Source organism: Balaenoptera acutorostrata, chromosome 5 (genome assembly GCF_949987535.1).
Source record: "Balaenoptera acutorostrata chromosome 5, mBalAcu1.1, whole genome shotgun sequence".
Taxonomy (NCBI): Eukaryota; Metazoa; Chordata; class Mammalia; order Artiodactyla; family Balaenopteridae; genus Balaenoptera; species Balaenoptera acutorostrata.
Genome location: NC_080068.1, coordinates 87,405,504 through 87,430,767, shown reverse-complemented (window position 1 = coordinate 87,430,767; position 25,264 = coordinate 87,405,504). Strand labels below are relative to the sequence as shown.

The window sequence follows — 25,264 nt, the reverse complement described above, 5'->3', positions numbered from 1 at the left end:
CTGCTATATACAAGGTCATCTAGGTTGTATCCTATGTTATCTTCTAGGAGTGTTACAGTTTTATGTTTTACAGTTGGGTCTACAATCCATTTTGAGTTAATTTTTGTAAAGGTATAAGGTCTGTACCTAGATTAATTTGGACATGTGGATTTTCAGTTGTTGTAGCACCATTTTTAAAAAAGACTATCTTTTTTCCATCATAATGAGGCAAAGACCTTAAATGACCCCTCAACAAAGAAGATATACAAATGGCAAGTAAGCATATGAAAAGATGCTCCACATCATATGTCACCAGGGAAATACAAATTAAAACCATGAGATACCACTACACATCTATTAGAATGACCAAAATTCTGAACACTGACAACACCAAATACTTGTGAGGATGTGGAGCAAAAGAAACTCTCATTCCTTACTGGTGGAAATGCAAAATGGCATGACTTTGCAAGAAATTTTACTGTAGTTTTTATAAAACTAAGCATACTCTTACCATAGGATCCAGCAATCACATCACACTTCATGGCATTTACCTAAAGGTGCTGAAAACTTATGTCCACACGAAACCTGCACATGGATGTATATATCAGCTTTATCCATAATTGACAAAACATGGAAACAACCAAGATGTACTTCAGTAAGTGAATGGATAAACTGTGGACAATGGACTGTTATTCAGTGCTAAAAAGAAATGATATACTAAGCCATGAAAAGACATGGAGGAAACTTAAATACATATTATTAAGTGAAAGAAACTAATCTGAAAACGGTACACATTGTATGATTCCAACTATATGACATCCTGCAAAAGGCAAAACTATGGAGATAGTAAAAAGATCAGTGATTGCCAGGGATTAGTGGAAAGGGAGAAATGAATAGGTGGAGCACAAAGGATTTTAAACTTCTCTGTATGATATTATAATGGTGGACCCATATTATAAATTTGCCCACACCCTTAAAATGTACAACACCAAAAGCGAACCCTAATGTAAACTACAGACTTTAGATGATTATGATGTGTCAAGATAGGTTCATCTATTGTAACAAATGTACAATCTGGTAGGACATGATGATAATGGATAAGCTATACATATGTGGAAGTAAGGGGTATATGGGAAATATCTGCACCTTCCTCTCAATTTTGCTGTAGACCTAAAACTGCCCCAAAAACAAGTCTTTAATTTTAAAAAAGGAAAAATCACCAAATTTTTAATATAAGTAAGTGGGTCCTGTTTGGTCAATACCATAAGACTATTGTCCTACCTTTGATATTTGATCTAGCACTATGTGTAAAGATCAAGCACATGGAGAATAAAAGGAGACTAGATCATTGGATTTATTATTTGCAGAAAATATATCTTTAATGTGGTAAAAATTTTATAAAATTCATTTATAATTGCTACACTGTTTCTTGGAGAGAGTGTGCCATGAAGAACAACATCCCAGGAGACGTAGCCTTCATACAGCTAAAAAATTATTGCTATCATGCTACATATATTATCATAATACACAGTACCAGCATTGTCAGTTTCCAATTTGAGGTTTAGTACTGGAAGGCACTGGTATGGGATCAGCAAGATGAAGCAAAGCATAGGAAAAGGAGAGATAATGTGACTCGGGTGAAATTTATGAACTATAAAACTAGTAATAGGGGCTTCCCTGGTGGCGCAGTGGTTGAGAGTCTGCCTGCCAAAACAGGGGACGCGGGTTCGAGCCCTGGTCTGGGAAGACCCCACATGCCGCGGAGCAACTGGGCCCGTGAGCCACAACTACTGAGCCTGCGCGTCTGCAGCCTGTGCTCTACAACAAGAGACGCCGCGATGGTGAGAGGCCCGCGCACCGCGATCAAGAGTGGCCCCCACTTGCCGCAACTAGAGAAAGCCCTCACACAGAAACGAAGACCCAACACAGCCATGAATAGATAAATAAATAATTAAAAAAAAAAAAAGTTTCTACTCCAACTTAAAAAAAAAAAAAAAAAAACTAGTAATATATGCATATAAATAAAAGCTTTTGAGTACAATTAGGGTAGTAGTAAAAAAAAAATCAAAAACTGAATGCTTCATCTAGGCTTCCTGGGCTTGCATGAATCCCCAGTTAAGAAACTCCAGGTTAGAAGAAATAATTTTGGACAGGATGAGTAGGAGCAAAGCCCCAAACCACAAATTTGGGACAGAAGCCTGGAAGCAGCTATGCAGAGCGAAACTGGGAAAAGTCCTCATCTTAAAAACAAATTTGTGAATCTGAATTATGTAGCAAATCAGGCTACAATGGGCCCTCCATTATACACGGGTTCCTCATCAATGGATTTAAACCACTGTGCAACAAAAATATAAAAAAAAAAAATCCAGAAACTTTCAAAGAGTGAAACTTAAATTTGAGGTACACTGGCAACTATTTACATTACATTTGCATTGTATTTACAACTATTTATGCAGCATTTGCATTGTATTAGGTATTATAAGTAATATAGAGATGATTTAAAGCATACAGGAGGATGTGCATAGGTTATATGCAAATACGATGCCATTTTACATAAGGGACTTGAGTATCCATGAATTTCGGTATCCAGAGGGGTCCTGGAACCAATTCCCCTCAGATACAGAGGGACAACTGTATGTATTTTTTTCATAAGTATTTACTTAATGCCCATTATGTGTCAGACCTTTTAATACATGCTGAAGATCTAACATGAAGACAAAAATCCATGCCATCAAAAAACTCACAATTTGGGATGGTCTATTTGTCAGGATCAAGCTAAGTTCAGATCAATAACAGAGAGACAGGAATTAAAATATGTATAATCAGGTGATTAGAGCAATGGGCCAAGGTTCAATGTCCAAGAAGACACTCAGGCATCAAGACCAGAGTGAAGAATGAAGAATTCAACAAAAATTATTGCACATACAAGAATTATCAGAATAGGTGCAGGTTCTACAGGAAGCTGAATCATAGGAATTATGCCACTAGGGTCAAAAGCCTTTGTTTCTAGGGTCAGATTCCCCAAACTCATGGCTAAGTTTAGAATTCATCCAAAATAATTGTGCTCCCATTCAGAGGGGTCTTTCTATATTATCGTTGGTAGTTGGTTACTTACCTCTGCTTTAACAGGTCCAATTGCAGAGAGTTCACCAGTTATTTTAAAAATGTTTATCTAAGAAAGCTATTGCTTTTTATATCTTAATCTTGTAAATAGCTCCCTTATTGAATTCTTCTGCTGTTTCCAAGTGGTTTTCAACTGACTTTCTCATGTTTTCCAGGTATAAACCCATATCATCTGCAAATAATAAGTTAGATACTTTCCTTCCAATGTTTATAGCAATCATGTCTTTCTCTTACCTAATTGCATTGTCAAATTCTTCCAGAAAGTGTCCATAAATAGTGGCAATATTGGGCATCGTCAACTTTAACAGTAAAGACCTGGTATTTCACATTTAAGCATAATTGTGGCTTTCATTGTGTGCATGTGTGTGTGTGTGTGTGTGCATATGTATTCCAAAAACAGTTTTTTTAACAGAAATGGATATTAATTTTTGTCAACTGCTTTCTAAGCATCTATAGATTTTTTAATGTCATTTCTCCTTTGATCAATCTTGTTGATAAACTGAAAATAGCAGACTTTGAATAATAAATTCTACATTTTATTACTAGAATCAATCTCACATGATGATTTCTTTCTTTTAATGTGTTTTGAGTACTTTCACATTTTTCAAAAGTAAGGCTAGTGTATGGTATTTTTTCATTTGCATATTATTGTGGAATTTGATACAATGATACAATACGTGCTTTGTAAAAATGATTTGTAATTTTCCCTCTTCTCAACTCTGAAACAGTTTAAGTAGTAGCAGGATTTTATATTTCCAAAAGATTTCAAGGGGTTGACATGGGGGCACAGAGCTCTGTGCACCTGGCGTCATAATTTTCTTCCAGAGTATTTGGTCAGTTTACTATCCCAATATTTTTGGAGTCCATTCTTACAATTACATTTGGTATAAAATATTTAATTTTCTCTAGTTTTTTTTTTACAGAGTTTAGAGTTTATTTTTTCATGTACAATTTAATACCACTTTCCTCCTTATTTTTTCTTAATAGGCTTAGCTGTCTTTCATTTTCAAAAAACCAATAATATTTAAAACGTGATCATTGTTTTTCAATTCACTAACATTTGTTTTTAACTTCACTGTGCTCTTTCTTCAGGTCCTTTGGTTTGTTTTGTTGATCATTTTTCTAACGCTTTTAAATGATTAGATAATTCAATTAACTAAATTATTTCCTTTTACTAATCTAAATATTTCAGCTATAAATATCCCTCTGAGGGTTGTTTTACTTAATTTTCAAAGTTTTAATTATGACATGTTTATTATTATTTACAAAGTATATGTCAAGTTAGGATCAATTTTTCTTTTTTGCCACAAAATAATCATTAAGGATAGTTTATGTTTTTTAATGTTCATTTTTCTGATGTTCTTGTTTTCCAGGTTTCTGTTATAGATTCAGTTATTAAAATTTCTAATCTATTGAAGTTTCATAAAGTTCCACGAACCCTTGAAAAGAAAGTTCACTCCTTCTTTCAGGATGTGAATTCAATATATGTCTTTTGGATTTATTCATTAAATCCATCATTTATATCTTTTTTTTTTTTTTGGTATGTATACGTATAACTGATTCACTTTACTGTACACCTGAAACTAACACAACATTGTAAATCAACTATACTCCAATACAAATTTTAAAAAAAGAAAAAAGAAAAATGACTTGGTTCTAGCTTTGTGACCCTTGATACAACACTTAACACTCTGGGCTTCTGTTTCCTCACCAGTTCAATGGAGGCATGTGGAGGACCCCCCAGCTTACACTCTTTGATGCTGTCACTGGCTACCAAGCTGGTTTTTATCACAGTTTCTGAGAAGCTACCCAAACTTTTTGAAGTTTCCTTATCCATAAGAAAGAAAATATAATTGGGAGAAGCCATTTGCGCAGTGAAAAGAAAATGAACTGTGGATTTAGGCAGACAGTCTCAATTCTTAGCCCTTGTGACCTAAATCAGGTTACTTGACCTCTCTGAGTCTTACTTTCCTGACTTGCAAAATGGAGATAACACTGTCTGTTGTAAGGATTGTGGAAGGATCTCGCTCATGCCACCTTACAGGAGGTGCAAAATAAATATCGTTTTCCTTCTTTGTTCCTATGTCACTTTCAGCAAATGTGAGAGGGATGTGAATATGCTGAAATGTCTGTTTAAAAAAAAAATTCTTTAAAAGAATATCAGAGGTTTTAACATCAGGTAGATATATTAACCTACATTTCCCTCTTCCAACATAAGAGGGCCTACATTCTGATCAACACTGCCCATCTCTGAGGTTATCAGAGATGTTCCAAAAGACTGAGGCTAAGAGGCTACAGGGAGCAAAAGGCACCAACCACAGGAAGCACTGTTCAAAGCGGGAAAAGACGTGGTCCTGACCATGGTCCTGCCGGGCACCATCTCAGATGGGCTCTGGGACGGCATCAGGAGGCCTGAGGAAACAGTTTGGGCCACCGGCCAGCAGGCACAAGAAGTCCCCAGGCTGGGATGCTTTACCACGATGGTGCAGCGAGCTCCCTAATCTCAAGGGAGCTCAACATCATACCTGAGACCTGGCCCTGAGGCAGCGCAGGAGTAAGAGGCACTACTTCGAGGAGCAGCTTCAGCTCTAAGTTAACCACAGGAAGAAAGGCTCTTACCACACGTAAACATTTGCAGGTTTCCACAGCTAGCTCTAGAGGACTGTCATCTGAGGGCAACAGGGCGTGCCCAGAGCGAGCTCAGGCAGGGACCCCTCGCACACTGGGGAGAAGATGCTGCACTGCCACCGGTCTCAGCCAGCAGGCTGCCCGTGTCGCCAGCCTTCGCCTGGGCCAGGTCCAGAGCACATGACCCCAGCTCAGGCTCTCATGCTCCAAAAGCTGGTGTAGACAGCAGTGGGTTTCCTGGACAAAGAAGACTCATCATTCATAACTGACCCCTCTCCTCTCCTCGGGAGGAGAATGTATTTTAAACCTGCAAGAGTCATAATTTCTATGTTCCACATGTTGTCAGCTTTGCCTTCTACAGACACAGGGCCTCTCCCCTCTGAGGGGGACCCCTCTGGCTGTGGGGGTGTGCCCTCCCTATTGGCAGAAATGTGGGGGGCAGGCAAACAACAGGCTTACGATTTGGATTGTGTCCTGCACATAAACACCTGGCAGAGCAGAGCCCAGACCGTGGCAGTGGAGAGTGTGAGCCGCAGGAGGTGGTGATGAGACAGCGTGGCTATACAAAAGGATTCTGGGTGTGCCAACTCCAGTAGAGCCAGTAGACATGTGCTCCATATGTGAGAAGCAAGCACAGGCTGGCAGTGGACACAGGACTCCTTCCCGATTCGGGACAGCAGGGCCCACTGCCCGAGGCGGGACTCCTCCAGGGCACAGAGCAGGTTTTGCTGCAGGACTGGCTCAGCTTTGCTGGTTCCAAGGACTCAGTTCAGCCATCTTCCACCCTCAGACAAACTGGGACAGGTTGGGGACCTTGATGTTGAGATCGCCAATGTTGATATTCCGAGGCATCTCTGGCAGGTTGATGTTTTTCACGGCAGACACAGCCCGGGCGGGCGCTGCTGAAAGGCCACCCTTGGATTTCTCCAGCCTGTTCTGAGCTTCAATCTGAGCCACGATTTCATTCCTGTTTGTTTCCAACACCATCCCACCCATCACCACCTCCTGAAGAACGTAGTGCACCTTATCCATATGGAAGATCAAATCCAATTCACAAACATTTTCGAAATATATATCCAGAGTCTCCACAAAAACCTTGATGAGGTCCAAGATCCCAAGTTCACTCTCTGATGAATCCACACAAAATACAAAATAGAGGGTAGCATAATGCTGATAAATCAGTTTGTAGTCAGAGCCACCAATCAAACTTCCACCCTCCAAGAAGTTACAGATGTTGTCATCCCGCTTGAGAGCTAGATGGAAGGTCTCTCAAATAATCTGCTGTTGAATTTCTTCTGGGAAACGCTGGTAGAAGCGGACCAGCCGCGGCTTCCCGTGGTTATTGAAAACCAGAATTGCCTGAACCATCTTTGCCCACCACACTCCTTTCACCACCGGCTACTTCCAGAGAGCATCTCCCATTTATATCTTTTATAGTCTTTTTTTGTCTACTTTAACTCTATGTTTCTGTCTCTTTAAAACATTTTTATTAATTATTGTAAATTTATTTTGTATTTACATGTAAATTACTATGTAAGTTAGAACCTTATTGAGAATCGCACCCTTATTATGAGAAATTTAGCACAAATTATACTTCCTTTATCTTTCCTCAATATTCATTTTATTTTTCTTTGGCTAGCACTGGACATCCCCAATTCCTTCAACTCTGTCTTACATGAAAGTTTCCAGTCTTACTGTTCTGAATATTTTTCTCTATGTACGGTCTTACGGTAATGCTCTTCTAAGATATGATGTTAAAAATAAGGTAGAATTCCATATTATCTGACCAATATGGATTATCGTAGAATGTAGTCTCTCTCAATTTAGCCACCATGCATTTACCAAGTCAAGCTAAGATTGCATATGGGTGGCCCAATCTCCCAGGTGGCTCCCACTGAGCATGAATTCAGCAGGAATTCTGTTGGGAAAGGCAATATCCTACATGCAGTTTTTGGGTTTCTACTTGGCCACATAAGAATGGACCTTGAGGCAGGAACACTTCTTTACCAAGAGATAAAGAAACCTCACAGCTTGTGCTGAATTTATCACATTGTGTGGGAATAGCTTTTGCTGTTCAGACTCAATGTGTATTTCTTTGTTTTGCTTAAGCATGTGCCTCATATGGCACCTGGCCAACCCACTAGCATATCTGTCCCTTGCCAGGAGGGGACAGGATCCTTTTGCTGCAGCACAAGAGGCATTCCTGCAGGTTAATTGCCCTGTGTCCGCTGCTGGGAGGGACCTGCTGGCAATGGGGTACTGACACCCACTAGTGAAGTTAATCTTGCCCTGCCTTGTCTCTAGGTGAGTAAATCATTGTTCCATCCAATACTTGACTGCATTGTGTTTTCTCTGGCAACTCTGATATCAAAATGCAGTGGACAGAAGTGTTCAGACTTCTACTCCTGATAATAAGCCACAGATGCCACTTGCTTGACAGTTTAATTAACACCCATTACCTTATAGTGCTGGTTCTGTTGACTTTCTTGTGTACATTTCCTTATATATACTAAATATTCTAAAAGTATTCATTGAACAAAAGAATACATAAATGAACACGGGAGGTAAAAATTACAAAATGTACATGATTGAGATTTTCTACAAAGGACAGTCTTTATTAATTTTATATTTGAGGGAAAAATTTTCATTGAAATTTACTTCAATTAAGTCAATAAATGTCATTCTTGAAAGTTATGTGTTTATAATTGCAGCCACTATAATTAGGCAACACTTGCTTTGAGAAAGGACAAGTAGTTTTGAACTGTGTAGCAAATGACACCTTATGTAATGTAAGCAATTTATAACTGGGTAACTTTAATAGTCTATGAGCTATAATAAATACTTTAAGTAATGTTTTACCAGTATGGAATAATTGTCTGATTAGTAATGCACCACTACAAAATGACAAGAGCTTTATAAAAGAGAAGTATGTGCTCTACAAACTGTAGGAAAAATTCTGGAGGTTAGAGGAAAGGAAAAGTGATATTATTAATACAGAACTTCTACTAAATAATCCATTAAAATTGTTTTAAATATACTTGAAAGTCCTCAGTATGCGGTACTATTATTTTAAAATGTTGATCAAAACACATAGACTTCATTTTTAATTTAGTTGTAAGGATTACCATAAAAATATGTATATAATCTCCTTTCACTATTTTTTGGGAGCATGTATCTTTAAACCAAAAGTGATTATCACAATGTATTTTCTTGAATTATGAACATATATTATTAATCTTAGGTGGCCACTGAAAGAAGGAACCCAAGTATGAAAGTACTACAACAATTTGTTTTATATCTGCTACTGTGATTTATTATCAAGGAGTCTTTGTAATTTTCTGAAGTTTTAATATTTGTTATTTTAACTGTCTCACTCCTCCCAAAATAAAGCAGATCAGGGATTGTGTTTTCATCACTACTCTATCCATGGTAAGTAGAAGAACCCTTGACACTTAGAAGCACTCAAAAAATATTGTGACATGCAAGTATGAATGTGTAATCACATAAGGTGATTGTTTTTATCCTGGTAACTTAGCTGAATACGTGTTCAGAGAGACCTTAGGGAATCATTTTGGCCAAGATGCTTGGAGAACTCCTACCTGAAAAGATGATCTTTGAGTAAATCAGAATAAAGAGAAGGAATTAGCAATACAAAGATATGAATCAACAGAATTCGAAGTAAAGAGACAAAAAAGCACTGACTTTGTAATTAACTGTGTACTATTTTCCCAGTATTTGTATTTGCCAAAGACAAATACAAAATTAGTTGTATAACATCGTTCCCAACAAAAAGGAAATTACATACAGCTTTGTAAGGAGATGGAGTACCATGTGAATAAAGCAAACTTTTTTTTTAAATTCGCAGATATATGTGATCTATTCTGAATACGCTAAGTATAGTTATAATCTTAATAAAGTTATCCTCTACTCCTAGTTTCCAATGATTGCTTATGAATGGGTACTGAATAATATCAAATTATTTTTCTGAATATTTTGAAATAATTATATCATTTTTTATTAGTAGTAGTATATTAACTTACTGAACTGTATTGATAGATATTCAAATAGTAAACCATTCTGGAATTCCTAAAATACTGCCTCCTTGGTTCTTGATGTAACAGCCTCTTTAAACCACTGAGTTTTATTGGCTGATATTTGTTTAGGATTTTTGCTTCTACGTTTGTGAATAAGATTGATTTGTATTTTTATTAACATGAACTTGTCAAGTTTTGATATCAAAGCAATGTTGATTTCATAAAGAGTTGAGAAATATCTTTTCTTCTCTTCTTATTTATTAGAGCTTTTGTAAAGAGAGATGTTATTCCCTCCTTAAATATTTGTTAGAATTCATCAGTGAACCAATCTGGGCCTAGAGTTATAGAAAGTCACTAATTTTAATATTAAATATATATCAACAATTCTAATGTTTTATCTTATGTGAGCTTTGGTAAATTTATTTTTATAGAATGTATACAGTTAGTTTTCCAAAATTATTGACCTAACATTCATAATAACCCCCAGATTTTTAAATTTCTCTAAAATTAGAGATATATTTAGTAACATTTTCCCATTTATGATATTGGTTACTTATTAGTTACTCTCTTCCTTGATCATTCTTGTCAGAGGTTCCAGGCATTTGTCAATTGTACTGGTCTTTACAAAGAACTAAGGCAGAAGGTGTCTTAGTTAATCACCTCTATCGTAGGTTGATTTTCAATTTTAATAATATCTGTTCATTTCGGTATTGTTTTCTACCTTTTGTTATTTTTAGGTATGATTTGTTGATTTTTTTTCTAACTTCATCATAGTCTTGGATCATTAATGTTCAGTCCTCTTTTTAAAGTATGAATTATGGCTCTAAATTTCCTATTAGTGAAATATAACTGCATTGCCCAAATTTGATATGTCAAATTTACTCACTTCCATTGTGATGTTTGCTTTAAATCTAAAAGTTATGAGGGGAGGAGCTTCAAGATGGCGGAAGAGTAAGATGCAGAGATCACCTTCCTCCCCACAAATACATCAGAAATACATCTACATGTGGAACAACTACTACAGAACACCTACTAAACGCTGGCAGAAGACCACAGACCTCCCAAAAGGCAAGTAACTCCCCATGTACCTGGGTCGGGCAAAAGAAAAAACAGAGACAAAAGAATAGGGATGGGACCTGCACCAGTGGGAGGGAGCCGTGAAGGAGGAAAGGTTTCCACACACTAGGAAGCCTCTTAATGGGCGGAGACTGCGGGTGGCAGAGGGGGGAAGCTTCGGACCCACGGAGGAGAGCGCAGCCACAGGGGTGTGGAGGGCAAAGCAGAGAGATTCCCGCACAGAGGATTGGCGCCGAGCAGCACTCACCAGCACGAGAGGCTTGTCTGCTCACCCGCCGGGATGGGTGGGGGCTGGCAGCTGAGGCACGGGCTTCAGTCGGATCCCAGGGAGAGAACTGGGGTTGGCGCCGTGAACACAGCCTGAAGGGGCTAGTGCGTCACAGCTAGCCGGGAGGGAATCCAGGAAAAGGTCTGGAGCTGCTGAAGAGTCATGAGACTTTTTCTTGGCTCTTTGTTTCCTGGTGCGTGAGGAGAGGGGATTAAGAGCGCCGCTTAAAGAAGCTCCAGAGATGAGTGTGAGCCGCGGCTATCAGCGCGGACCCCAGAGACGGGCAGGAGACGCTAAGGCTGCTGCTGCCGCCACCAAAAAGCCTGTGTGCGAGCACAGGTCACTATCCACACCTCCCCTCCCGGGAGCCTGTGCAGCCTGCCACTGCCAGGGTCTGGTGATCCAGGGACAACTACCCCAGGAGAACGCACGGCGCGCCTCGGGCTGCTGCAACGTCACGACGCCTCTGACACCGCAGGCTCGCCCTGCCTCCTAACTCCTCCCTCCCCCATGGCCTGAGTGAGCCAGAGCCCCAGAAGCAGTGCTCCTTTAACCCCGTCCTGTCTGAGCAAAGAACAGATGCCCTCAGGCGACCTACACGCAAAGGCGGGGCCAAATCCAAAGCTGAACCCCAGGAGCTGTGCGAACAAAGTAGAGAAAGGGATTTTTCTCCCAGCAGCCTCAGGAGCAGCGGATTAAATCACCACAATCAACTTGATGTACCTGCATCTGTGGAATACCTGATTAGACAACGAATCATCCCAAATTGAGGAGGTGGACTTTGGGAGCAACGATATATATATTTTTTCCCTTTTTCTCTTTTTGTGAGTGTGTATGTGATTATAGCTTCTGTATGTGATTTTGTCTGTATAGCTTTGCTTTTACCATTTGTTCTACACTTCTGTCTGTCCTTTTTTTTTTATACTTAAAAAAAATTTTTTTCTTCATAATTATTTTGTATTTTTTATTTTAATAACTTTATTTTATTTTATTTTATTTTCTCTTCTTTCCTTCTGTATTTTCTCCCTTTTATTCAGAGCCATGTGGAGGACAGGCTCTTGGTGCTCCAACCAGGCATCAGGGCTGTGCCACTGAGGTGGGAGAGCCAAGTTCAGGACACTGGTCCACAAGAGAATTCCCAATTCCATGTAATATCAAATGGCGAAAATCTCCCAGAGATCTCCATCTCAATGCCAAAACCCAGCTCCAGTCAATGACCAGCAAGCTAAAGTGCAGGACACCCCATGCCAAACAACTAGCAAGACAGGAACACAACCTCATCCATTAGCACAGAGGCTGCCTAAAATCATAATAAGGCCACAGACACCCCAAAACACACCACCAGATGTGGACCTGCCCACCAGAAAGACAAGGTCCAGCCTCATCCACTAGAACACAGGCACTAGTCCCCTCCACCAGGAAGCCTACACAATGCATTGCACCAACGTTAGCCACTGGGGACAGACACCAAAAACAACAGAAACTACGAACCTGCATCCTGCAAAAAGGAGACCCCAAACACAGTAAGTTAAGCAAAATGAGAAGATAGAGAAACACACAGCAGATGAAGGATCCAGGCAAAAAACCACCAGACCTAACAAATGAAGAGGAAATAGGCAGTCTACCTGAAAAAGAATTCAGAATAATGATAGAAAAGATGATCCAAAATCTTGGAAATAGAATGAAGAAAATATAAGAAACGTTTAACAAGGATCTAGAAGAACTAAAGAGCAAAAAAACAGTGATGAACAACACTATAAATGAAATTAAAAATTCTCTAGAAGAGATCAATAGCAGAATAACTGAGGCAGAAGAACGGATAAGTGACCTGGAAGATAAAATAGTGGAAATAACTACTGCAGAGCAGAATAAAGAAAAAAGAATGAAAAGAATTGAGGACAGTCTCAGAGAACTCTGGGACAACATTAAACACACCAACATTCGAATTATAGGGTTCCCAGAAGAAGAAGAGAAAAAGAAAGGGACTGAGAAAATATTTGAAGAGATTATAGTAGAAAACTTCCCTAATATGAGAAAGGAAATAGTTAATCAAGTCCAGGAAGCACAGAGAGTCCCATACAGGAAAAATCCAAGGAGAAACAAGCCAAGACATATATTAATCAAACTATCAAAAACTAAATACAAAGAACAAATATTAAAAGCAGCAAGGGAAAAACAGCAAATACCACATAAGGGAATCCCCATAAGGTTAACAGCTGATCTTTCAGCAGAAACTCTGCAAGCCAGAAGGGAGTGGCAGGACATAGTTAAAGTGATGAAGGAGAAAAACCTACAACCAAGGTTACTCTACCCAGCAAGGATCTCATTCAGATTTGACACAGAAATTAAAATCTTTACAGACAAGCAAAAGCTAAGATAATTCAGCACCACCAAACCAGCTTTACAACAAATGCTAAAGGATCTTCTCTAGGCAGGAACACATGAGAAGGAAAAGACCTACAATAATAAACACAAAACAATTATGAAAATGGTAATAGGAACATACATATCGATAATTACCTTAAATATAAATGGATTAAATGCTCCAACCAAAAGACATAGACTGGCTGAGTGGATAGAAAAACAAGACCTGTATATATGCTGTCTATAAGAGACCCACTTCAGACCTAGGGACACATACAGACTGAAAGTAAGGGGATGGAAAAAGATATTCCATGCAAATGGAAATTAAAGAAAGCTGGAGTAGCAATTCTCATATCAGACAAAATAAACTTTAAAATAAAGACTATTACAAGGGACAAAGAAGGACACTACATAATGATCAAGGGATCAATCCAAGAACAAGATTTAATAATAGTAAATACTTAAGCACCCAACACAGGAGCACCTCAATACATACGGCAAATACTAATAGCCATAAAAGGGGAAGTCGACAGTAACACAATCATAGTGGGGGACTTTAACACCCCATTTTCACCAATGGACAGATCATCCAAAATGAAAATAAATACAGAAACACAAGCTTTAAATGATACATTAAACAAGATGGACTTAACTGATATTTATTGGACATTGCATCCAAAAACAACAGAATACACATTCTTCTCAAGTGCTCATGGAACATTCTCTAGGATAGATCATATCTTGGGTCACAAATCAAGCCTTGGTAAATTTAAGAAAATTGAAGTTGTATCAAGTATCTTTTCTGACCACAATGCAATGAGACTAGATATCAATTACAGGAAAAATACTGTAAGAAGTACAAACACATGGAGGCTAAACAACACACTACTTAATAACCAAGAAGTCACAGAAGAAATCAAAGAGGAAATCAAAAAATACCTCGAAACAAATGACAATGAAAACACAATGGCCCAAAACCTATGGGGTGCAACAAAAGCCATTCTAAGAGAGAAGTTCATACCTATACAAGCCTACCTTAAGAAAGAAGAAACATCTCAAATAAACAACCTAACCTTACACCTAAAGCAATTAGAGAAAGAAGAACAAAAAACCCCAAAGTTAGCAAAAAGAAAGAAATCATAAACATCAGATCAGAAATAAATGAAAAAGAAATGAACGAAACAATAGCAAAGATCAATAAAACTAAAAGATGGTTCTTTGAGAACATAAACAAAATTGATAAACCATTAGCCAGACTTATCAAGAAAAAAAGGGAGATGACTCAAATCAATAGAATTAGAAATGAAAATGAGTAGTAACAACTGACACTGCAGAAATACAAAGGATCATGAGAGATTACTACAGGCAACTATATGCCAATAAAATGGACAACCTGGAAGAAATGGACAAATTCTTAGAAATGCACAACTCTCTGAGACTAAACCAGGAAGAAATAGAGAACATGAACAGACCAATCACAAGCACTGAATTTGAAACTGTGATTAAAAATTTTCCAACAAACAAAAGCCCAGGACCAGATGGCTTCACAGGTGAATTCTATCAAACATTTAGAGAAGAGCTAACACCTATCCTTCTCAAACTCTTCCAAAATATAGCAGAGGAGGGAGGAACACTCCCAAACTCATTCTGCGAGGCCACCGTCACTCTGATACCAAAAGCAGACAAAGATGTCACAAAGAAAGAAAACTACAGGCCAATATGACTGATGAACATAGATGCAAATATCCTCAACAAAATACTAGCAAACAGAATCCAACAGCACATTAAAAGGATCATACACTATGATCAAGTGGGGTTTATCCCAGGAATGTAAGAATTATTCAATATACAAAAATCAATCAACATGATACACCATATTAACAAAGTGAAGGAGAAAAACCATATGATTATCTCAATAGATTCAGAGAAAGCTTTAGACAAAATTCAACACCCATTTATGATAAAAACCCTCCAGAAATTAGGCATAGAGGGAACTTTCCTCAACATAATAAAGGCCATATATGACAAACCCACAGCCAACATCGTCCTCAATGGTGAAAAACTGAAATCATTTCCACTAATATCAGGAACAAGACAAGGTTGCCCACTCTCACCACTATTATTCAACACAGTTTTGGAAGTTTTAGCCACAGCAATCAGAGAAGAAAAAGAAATAAAAAGGAATCCAAATTGGAAAAGAAGAAGTAAAGCTGTCACTGTTTGAAGGTGACATGATACTATACACAGAGAGTCCTAAAGATGCTACAAGGAAACTACTAGAGCTAATCAATGAATTTGGTAAAGTAGCAGGGTTCAAAATTAATGCACAGAAATCTCTTGCATTCCTATACACTAATGATGATAAATCTGAATGTGAAATTAAGAAAACACTCCCATTTACCATTGCAACAAAAACAATAAAATATCTAGGAATAAACCTACCTAAGGAGACAAAAGACCTGTATGAGGAAAATTATAAGGAACTGATGAAAGAAATTATAGATGATACAAATAGATGAGGAGATATACCTTGTTCTTTGATTGGAAGAATCAACATTGTGATAATGACTCTACTACCCAAAGCAATCTACAGATTCAATGCAATCCCTATCACACTATCACTGGCATTTTTCACAGAACTAGAACAAAAATTTCACAATTTGTATGGAAACACAAAAGACCCCGAATAGCCAAAGCAATCTTGAGAAAGAAAAACAGAGCTGGAAGGATCAGGCTCCCTAACTTCAGACTATACTACAAAGCTACAGTAATCAAGACAGTATGGTACTGGCAAAGAAACAGAAATATAGATCAATGGAACAGGATAGAAAGCCCAGAGATAAACCCAGGCACATATGGTCACCTTATCTTTGATAAAGGAGGCAAGAATATACAGTGGAGAAAAGACAGCTTCTTCAATAACTGGTGCTGGGAAAACTGGACCACTACATGTAAAAGAAAGAAATTAGAACACTCCCTAACACCATACACAAAAATAAACTCAAAATGGATTAAAGACCTAAATGTAAGGCCAGACACCATCAAACTCTTAGGGGAAAACATAGGCAGAACACTCTATGACATACATCACAGCAAGATCCTTTTTGACCCACCTCCTAGAGAAGTGGAAATAAAAACACAAATAAACAAATGGGACCTAACGAAACTTAAAAGCTTTTGCACAGCAAAGGAAACCATAAACAAGATGAAAAGACAACCCTCAGAATGGGAGAAAATATTTGCAAATGAAGCAACTGACAAAGGATTAATCTCCAAAACATCAAGCAACTCATGCAGCTCAATATCAAAAAAACAAACAACCCAATCCAAAAATGGGCAAATGACCTAAATAGACATTTCCCCAAAGAAGATATACAGATTGCCAGCAAACACATGAAAGAATGCTCAACATCATTAATCATTAGAGAAATGCAAATCAAAACTACAATGAGATATCATCTCACACCGGTCAGAATGGCCATCATCAAAAAATCTACAAACAATAAATGCTGGAGAGGATGTGGAGGAAAGGGAACCCTCTTTCACTCTTGGTTGGAATGTAAATTGATACAGCCACTATGGAGAACAGTATGGAGGTTCCTTAAAAAACTAAAACTAGAACTACCATACGACCCAGCAATCCCACTACTGGGCATATACTCTGAGAAAACCATAATTCAAAAAGGGTCATGTACCAAAATGTTCATTGCAGTTCTATTTACAATAGCCAGGACATGGAAGCAACCTAAGTGTCCATCATTGGATGAATGGATAAAGAAGATGTGGCACATATATACAATGGAATATTACTCAGCCATAAAAAGGAACAAAATTGAGCTATTTGTAGTGAGGTGGATGGACCTAGAGTCTGTCATACAGAGTGAAGTAAGTCAGAAAGAGAAAAACAAATACTGTATGCTAACACTTATATACATGGAATCTAAAAAAAGAAAGAAAAAATGGGCAGAAGAACCTAGGGGCAAGAGGGGAATAAAGATGCAGACCTACTGGAGAATGGATTTGAGGATATGGGAAGGGGAAAGGGTAAGCTGGGACAAAGTGAGACAGTGGCATGGACATATATACACTACCAAACGTAAAATAGATAGCTAGTGGGAAGCAGCTGCATAGCACAGGGAGATCAGCTCGGTGCTTTGTGACCACCTAGAGGGGTGGGATAGGGAGAGTGGTAGGGAGGGAGATGCAAGAGGGAAGAGATATGGGCACATATGTATATGTATAACTGATTCACTTTGTTATAAAGCAGAAACTAACACACCATTGTAAAACAATTATAGTCTTATAAAGATGTTAAAATAAATAAATAAATAAAAGTTATGAGAAATGTATTATATGAATTCAAATTATTGGTGGGAACTCTAGCTTTCCTATTGTCATGATTTCCATCATAATTCCCCTGGGTCTGAAACATACTATCTATGATTTCATTCATTTGAAATTGTTGATACTTGCTTTATGCATCAGCATATGTTCAATTTCATTCAATTATCTTTGAGCAATCTAAAGAGATCTTTATTCTTCATTCATTGGATGCAGTGTTGTTTATATGACAATTAGGGCATGATTGTTGACTTCATTTTTGTTAAAATTTTCTATACATTTTCTAATTTTCAGTCTACTTTTTCTATATGTAACTGATAATTATCTGAAAATTCCCAAATGTAATTGTTGATGTATTTATTTATCTTTGCAGCTCTCATTGGTTTTATGTATTTGAAATTATGTTAATGGGACCTTAAAATTTAGAATTGCTATATATTTCTGCTATCCCCAAATTTTTATCATTATGAAATGTCAGTTTTGTTTTTGTTTTTGTTTTTGTTTTAAACATCTTTATTGGAGTATAATTGCTTTACAATGGTGTGTTAGTTTCTGCTTTATAACAAAGTGAATCAGTTATACATATACATATGTTCCCATATCTCTTGAAATGTGAGGGTTTCTTTTTGTTTTTTTGTTTTTTTGTTTTTTTGTTTTTGAAATGTCAGTTTTTAACTAAACATTTTACCTTATTCTGATATTAAGAGTTTTCCAACTTTCTTTTATATAGAATAATAAAATGTATGTATGCAGAAGCTAATTTTTATTTTTCTAAGCATGTCTCTTTTAAGCAGTACATAGTTGTTTGTTTTTTTAATTGAAGTATAGTTTATTTACAATGTTCTGTTAGTTTATGGTGTACAACAAAGTGATTCAATTATACATATATATACATATTCTTTTTCATATTCTTTTCCATTATGGTTTACTACAGGATATTGAATATATTTCCCTATGCTGTACAGTAGGACTTTGTTTATTTTATATATAGTAGTTTGTATCTGCTAATCCCAACCCCTACTTTATCTCCCCCCACCCCTTTTCCCCTTTGGTAAACATAAGATTTTTTCTATGTGAATCTGTTTCTGTTTCATAAATATGTTCATTTGTGTCATATTTTAGATTCCACATATAAATGATATCATATGGTATTTGTCTTTATCTTTCTGACTTCATTTAGTATGATAATCTCTAGGTCCAGCCATGTTGCTGCAAATGGTATTATTTCTTTTTTTTATGGCTGTGTAGTATTCCATTGTGTATATATACCACATCTTCTTTACCCATTCATCTGTCAGTGGACATTTAGATTGCTTTCATGTCTTGTGTACTAGTGCTGCTGTAAACACTGGGGTGCATGTATCTTTTTGAATTATAGTTTTTTTCTAGATATATGCCCAGGAGTGGGATTGCTGGATCATACAGCAACTCTATTATTAGTTTTTAAGGAAAACTGAAGCACAGGAAGATGCAACATGAACAGCCATGGTACCTTTGAGGCAGCTTCAGCTTGGGATGGTAGGATAGCTCCACCACCATTCTGGCTACCCCTCACTCTCCATGACCTTGCTTAGAGTGTTCATATTGTTCTGGGTTCCATGATAAGGGTTCAAAAAGTATTTTTGTTTTAACTGACAATTAACTCAGTAAAACTCAAACTGCAAATTTGTCATGTCTGAAAGCTACAACAATTTGGATCTCAATTTAGAATGCTTTTTGTCTATCGTGTGTATAAACAGCAATAATCAGGTAGACAAAATGGCAGAGATTACGCACTAAATTTGTGATATACTCTCTCTGGTTCTGTCTTTGCTAAGCTTTTCTGTGCATTGTCCTGTGGCTCATACCTGAGGCACCTTCTTTTGGTTCCTCAAGTAAAGAATATGGCAAGCTTGTCATTCAGAATTTAGCCACTAAAGATGTGAAACTCACACTCTGGTTGTCACTTGCAACAATATGTGCCTGTGTTAGTTCATTCCGATAGTTTTTTTTTTTTTGAGTATTTACTTGGATGATTTATTTGTTATAAAACTAATCTTTCATACCAAAAAGGGAATTAAGCTTGGACAGAGTTTGAATGGCTTCATAGTTCTGAAGGGCTTTCATTGGCTTGGTATCTTTCATCAGTTTTGGAAAATTCTTTACTACTATTTCTATGAACATTTATTCTCTCCATTTTCTCAATTATCCCTTTCTGTGGCTTGAATTATACTTTCAGGAATGTTTGGCCTTTTAACTATATCATCTGTGTAGAGTGACCATGTGTCCTGGTTTGACCAATCTGTAAAACTTTCCACCTATGAATATCAATTAATATCTGTTAACTGAGTGATGAATTTTACTTTAAAAACTCTTCCAGTTTAGAAATAAATTATACTGTCACCTTTATCATATATCTGTTTTAACCTTTTGTGTTTATTATTTTTTTTGTTTCTTTAAATTTGTCTTGATATTTTCTTTTGCCCCATGTCCCTATTCACAGACTTCATCTCTTTACCTGTGCCTAATCTATTGTTTAATTAATTGATTTAGCTCTTAAATTCAGTTAAACATTTTTCATTATATATTCATCAAGAATTTATACTTATTTCTTAAAATATTTTATACTTCTATACCAATCTCAATAATCTTTCATATTATTTACTCTGGATATCTCCATTACTTGGATTCTCTATAGGTCTGTTTCTATTGTCTGTTATTTCTCTTGCTTTCAGTGATATGTCATTACCTCCTGAAATGTCTTGTTATTTTTAATTGCACACTAGAAAATGTACATAAAATATTACAAAGCTAATATAATATCAACTGTTCTCTTTCATAAGAGAGAACTTATAACTGCATCTGATAAATGTCTATGCTAGGGAAACTAGCACTCTCAGAACACCTTAATTCCATCAGCTTGAGATGATTTAAACCTGAGTCAGTCCCTTTAAAAGTCCATCTCTTTCTATTTATCCTCATTTCAAAAGGTTTAGCCTTTTAGTATTTTTATCCAAAGACTGGGCAGTTCACCAAGGCTATCCCTCCTTGAAATCTCTCAACACCAAATTTTTATTTCATGAAGTCCCTTGCTTTGCCTAGTCAACTGAAAAAAAAAAAAATCTGGATGTCTCAGGCCTGAAAAGTTAACTTGAAACAATTTAAGTAAGAGGACTTTTCTGATTCTTTCAGGAAAAATCCTAAGCTCTCTACAACATGGTACACCTATTATCATATTCTTAAATTTCTCCAAGTAAAGTAGGTAAAATACACAAATTTCAGATCAAAATGAATATTAATGACACTGGATTCACACAGATGATTTCATGCCATTTAAAAGGCAGTTACCTAATCTGTACAGTTGATCAAAGGACCTATTAAGATTCCTTAGGTCCAATTGTAGGAAAATGAGACAGCTGGAATTTATTTCTATTATGTCCCTCACAAGATCGCCAGTGACAAAATAACTTTAAATATGTAATAACTCCTGCAAAATAAAAATAAGCAAACAAACATACCCCCCCCCCAAACAAGGACTCTTACTTATTCTGGTTTCTTCTTAATAATAAAACCTCAAGGATAAAAAATACTGCTCTAAGAAAGTTAAATTTAAACGTTCAGTGATTAAAGACTTTTGTAGATTTATTTTAATATTATCCACACAATCTCTTTTCATATCATTTATATAAGGACTGTGTGACTCACAAGAAAATTACTTATTCTCATGTGTTCCAGAAGCAACCCTATCAATCAAATTTGAATGTAGACCCATTGTTTACCAATAAGATATTCAGGCATCTCTTGGGTGATATATACACAACAAACAAATAAAACTGTTTCTGATTTCCCAATACATTGTTGTCAATATGTAGTTAGGAAAAAGCAAAACTGGTTATCAGATACAAATGAAGAAGACACCTCAACTCCTGTAGTACATTTCATTATTTACACATTTCATTGGGCAATTACCATACTTGATCAACCATGTAAGCTTCCTTCCATTGGAGGAGACTTTACTATTCTGCTGGTACTGTGAAAAATTTGCTGCTGCTAGCCACTGTGATATCACAAGCAGGAGGAGCTTTGGTGGGAGTTTTGTGGCTATATTTGAATTACTACAAGATTTACCAAAGCCGATAATCTCTATTATTAACATTATCAAGTTATAATGGAGAAAGTCATTACTGTATCTTCTATACTATAGCTTAGATCACAGTATTGATCTTCCAAACCTAACAAAATAGTACTTTTATAAATCAAGTATAGTCTATAAAACGACATCAAGTATTGAATTACAGATGTCATAAAATACCATTCAAAACTAGGATCAGAGAATTAAAGGGACTTAGAACCAATTTGTTTGCACAGAGAATGGGTATGCCGGGAATTTAATATTATATTTTCTCAATTAATTCTTATAGCCACCATGTAAAGAAGACATAATAGCCATTTTATAAATGAATATCTTGAGGCTTATAGCAGTTAAGTGACATGACAGAAATTATAGGTAAGTAGTGGCAAATCTAATATTTTAACTCAGGTCTGAATGACTCAAGTCTGTGAAGGTTTCCATTTCAAAGAGCTCTGCTTCATTGAATGATCTGTTTCAGCACTGATATAAATAATCCATGTATCACACATTTTCAAATTATTAGTATTCAGTAGAATATGAATATACTGATTACTCCAAATGCATACTGATAATTCAATAAACAATTTGGGGTTTTACAGAACCTGAGGTTCATCTTTTTTAAACAGAAATAATTAAGGCTCATACATACATGTAGGACAATTCTGACAAAGCTTTCTAATTGTGTGGAGTCTATTTAATAGGATTCTGCTTTGCCTAGAAATGAATATCACTACAACCCTCATTTTGAACATTACAAAATCTCCATGGTTATTGGTACAAACCTTTGAGGCAGTGACCCATAGTCCAAAGAAGAAATGTCACTGAAACAATGCAACTGATTGCCCAGAAAGTATTTAAAATTCCCTGTTATTCCTACAAGGGCTCAATCATACTGAGAACCAGTGAATGTGGGATACTCTCTGAGCTGATAGACTTGAACATGGGAGTTAAAGTCACACATGTGGTTATTATTTGATAAATTAAAACTTGCTGCAGTGATTCTATAATTTCATTCAACATTAGTTTAGACAATATCTATTTTTTAATATTGTTAATTTTCTTGGTTCTGTAATTCTGTATACAAGAAAAATAAAATGATTGTAAAATACTTTCCTTCAATTTAAATAACTTGACAAAATTATTGCTATATCTATTAATCAACATAGTGGTCTTTTAGTGAGACTAAAAAGTAGACCCTATATTCTGTTTTCAGTAAAGGAGTACTAGTATCTCTATGGATTGGCCATGACTTTGGCCCATTTATAGCAGCTCCTGCCTGACAGGTGTTGCCATTACCCATTACAATACTAGCTCTGTCACTGGTGTATTTAAGGGGGGAGTTTCAAGCTGTTCTTCTATGGGTATTTACATTTACTCACGCAATACTAATAGTTTATTACATAGGATTCTGTGATATGTGAAAACTTGAGGAAAATAAAATTAACAATCAGGGCAAATTCCAAGTTAAATGATAGAAGAAAGTTCATCCTGCATTTTAAAAATTTCAGTTAGTCCCATGGCTTATCTAGAAGCACACTTATATTCCTTTCCCCCAGCACAATATTATCCAGATGTGCTTAGGCCACTGACCACTTCTTACTAAAAAAAAAAAAAAAAAAAGAAGAAGAAGAAAAAAAAAGAAAGGAAGGAAAGAAAGAAAAAAAAACTAAGAAAAGAAAGAAAGGAAGAAAGAAAAAGAAAAGAAAGAAAGAAAAGGGAAAGAGTAGTTATAGAGTTGCATAGATTCTACACAGGTGACATATGCTGTTTGTGCTTCTGGACAGTACTACAGCCATCTGAAAACACCACATAGGAAGCTTTACTTTAAATATAGTCAGTTCTGCAATAAAGCCTCATATATATGTTCCCAGAAATCACTGGGCTATGCAAAAATCAAGTCATAAAAATAAACAATAGAGCTTATGGGGAAAATTTGGTTATGCCACAGCACTCAAAAACTTCATCAGTGAGACATTAAAAAAAATAGATCCTATGTCCAGAAAGTTACAGGCAGGTGTTATCACCTCACTCTCGCATGAAATTTAGCTAGAATACTGTTGCATGTGCTTTGATGAGGCTTTAAAGAAAGATACTATCAAAAGGGACTAAAAGATTAGAAACCTGAGGCTTCATATAACTGTGTATTTATATGAGGTAGAATGAATTTGAGATTTGCCTTCATTTCTATTTTGTAGTAAGTTTGTGGGAGAACAACCTAAACTTCCAACCATCTGTAACTATGGGAGATTTATCTATATCTACCAAAACTCATCCACTAATTGTAAATGACCAAACTGACCTGGTTAAGTTTACAGTAATTCTCATGATTCACCTGTTTTCTGACTAGAGTACTGTTAATCTTTATTCATCCACAAATATTTATTCAAGTCTTATTTTTTTTCCAAAATTACTTCATAAATAAACTGGATAATAATGTAAAATCCATATATACCATCTATTTACCTGATATATATGCATATATATATACCAATTTCTATGTATATGTACATACACACATATACCTTCATAAACAGAAAATGTTATTCATAGTTTTATTTTCAATGACTGTCATAGCCTTTCCAAGCCCTTTTGTATCCACAATATCATTTTATCACTTTAGAGATGTTTTGAGACAGGAATCATCTTTATGTTACATATGAGGAAACCATGGAAGTCCTGGAAGGTCAAATGACTTGCTTAATGTAACTTAATTAGCCTGCGTCAGAATCAGAACCATTCATTGCTTATAGTCTTCTCCCTCATCCACTTAGGGCCCAGCCACAAATAACACTCATGTTTCTGATGTAGCCTTAGAACTTGGGTTCACCCAGTAAATATTTTACTTCTAGATAGTAAGTTAGGATTTGTGGAGTTTCCATTTTTGTTTTAACACTATGTTTTTATTTTTGTTTGGTGGAGATCAGGATCCATTACTACTACTTAAATGAGCAAGGAAAGTTAAGACCCGTCCCCAAATGACCAACTCAGATCAGAACTACAAGGCACAGATAAGCCCATCATGTAACCGCAAGATTCATTTTCTAAACCCCCTGGAGACTCTCTTAATGGACCCCTTCTTTTCATATTCTTACCACACTGCTTAGTCATTTAGCCGAGCTGTAGTGAAATGGACAAGTGAAATTTCAGCCCTGATTCTGTCTCTCTCGCACAGTCACACATTTATTCCCAGGGAATAATCTACCTCCTGGGAGTCTCCAGCTGATTGTAAAGTGATTTTTCTCACAGTGAGTTTTCTGTAAATCCAATACAGAGCCCTAAGTTTATCAGTTAGTATAAGAATACAAACGACACGACACCTGTGGAACCACATTCCCTTCT

The 25,264-nt window shown here is 36.5% G+C and overlaps 1 protein-coding gene across 1 annotated transcript; it reads right to left on the bottom strand.

The window, feature by feature from the left end:
* Positions 1-6,516: 6,516 nt before the first annotated feature.
* Positions 6,517-7,098, bottom strand: LOC103003589 (AP-3 complex subunit sigma-2-like). The gene is given in 1 exon segment (XM_057547206.1): positions 6,517-7,098. A coding segment is annotated over 1 exon segment (582 nt).
* Positions 7,099-25,264: the final 18,166 nt, after the last annotated feature.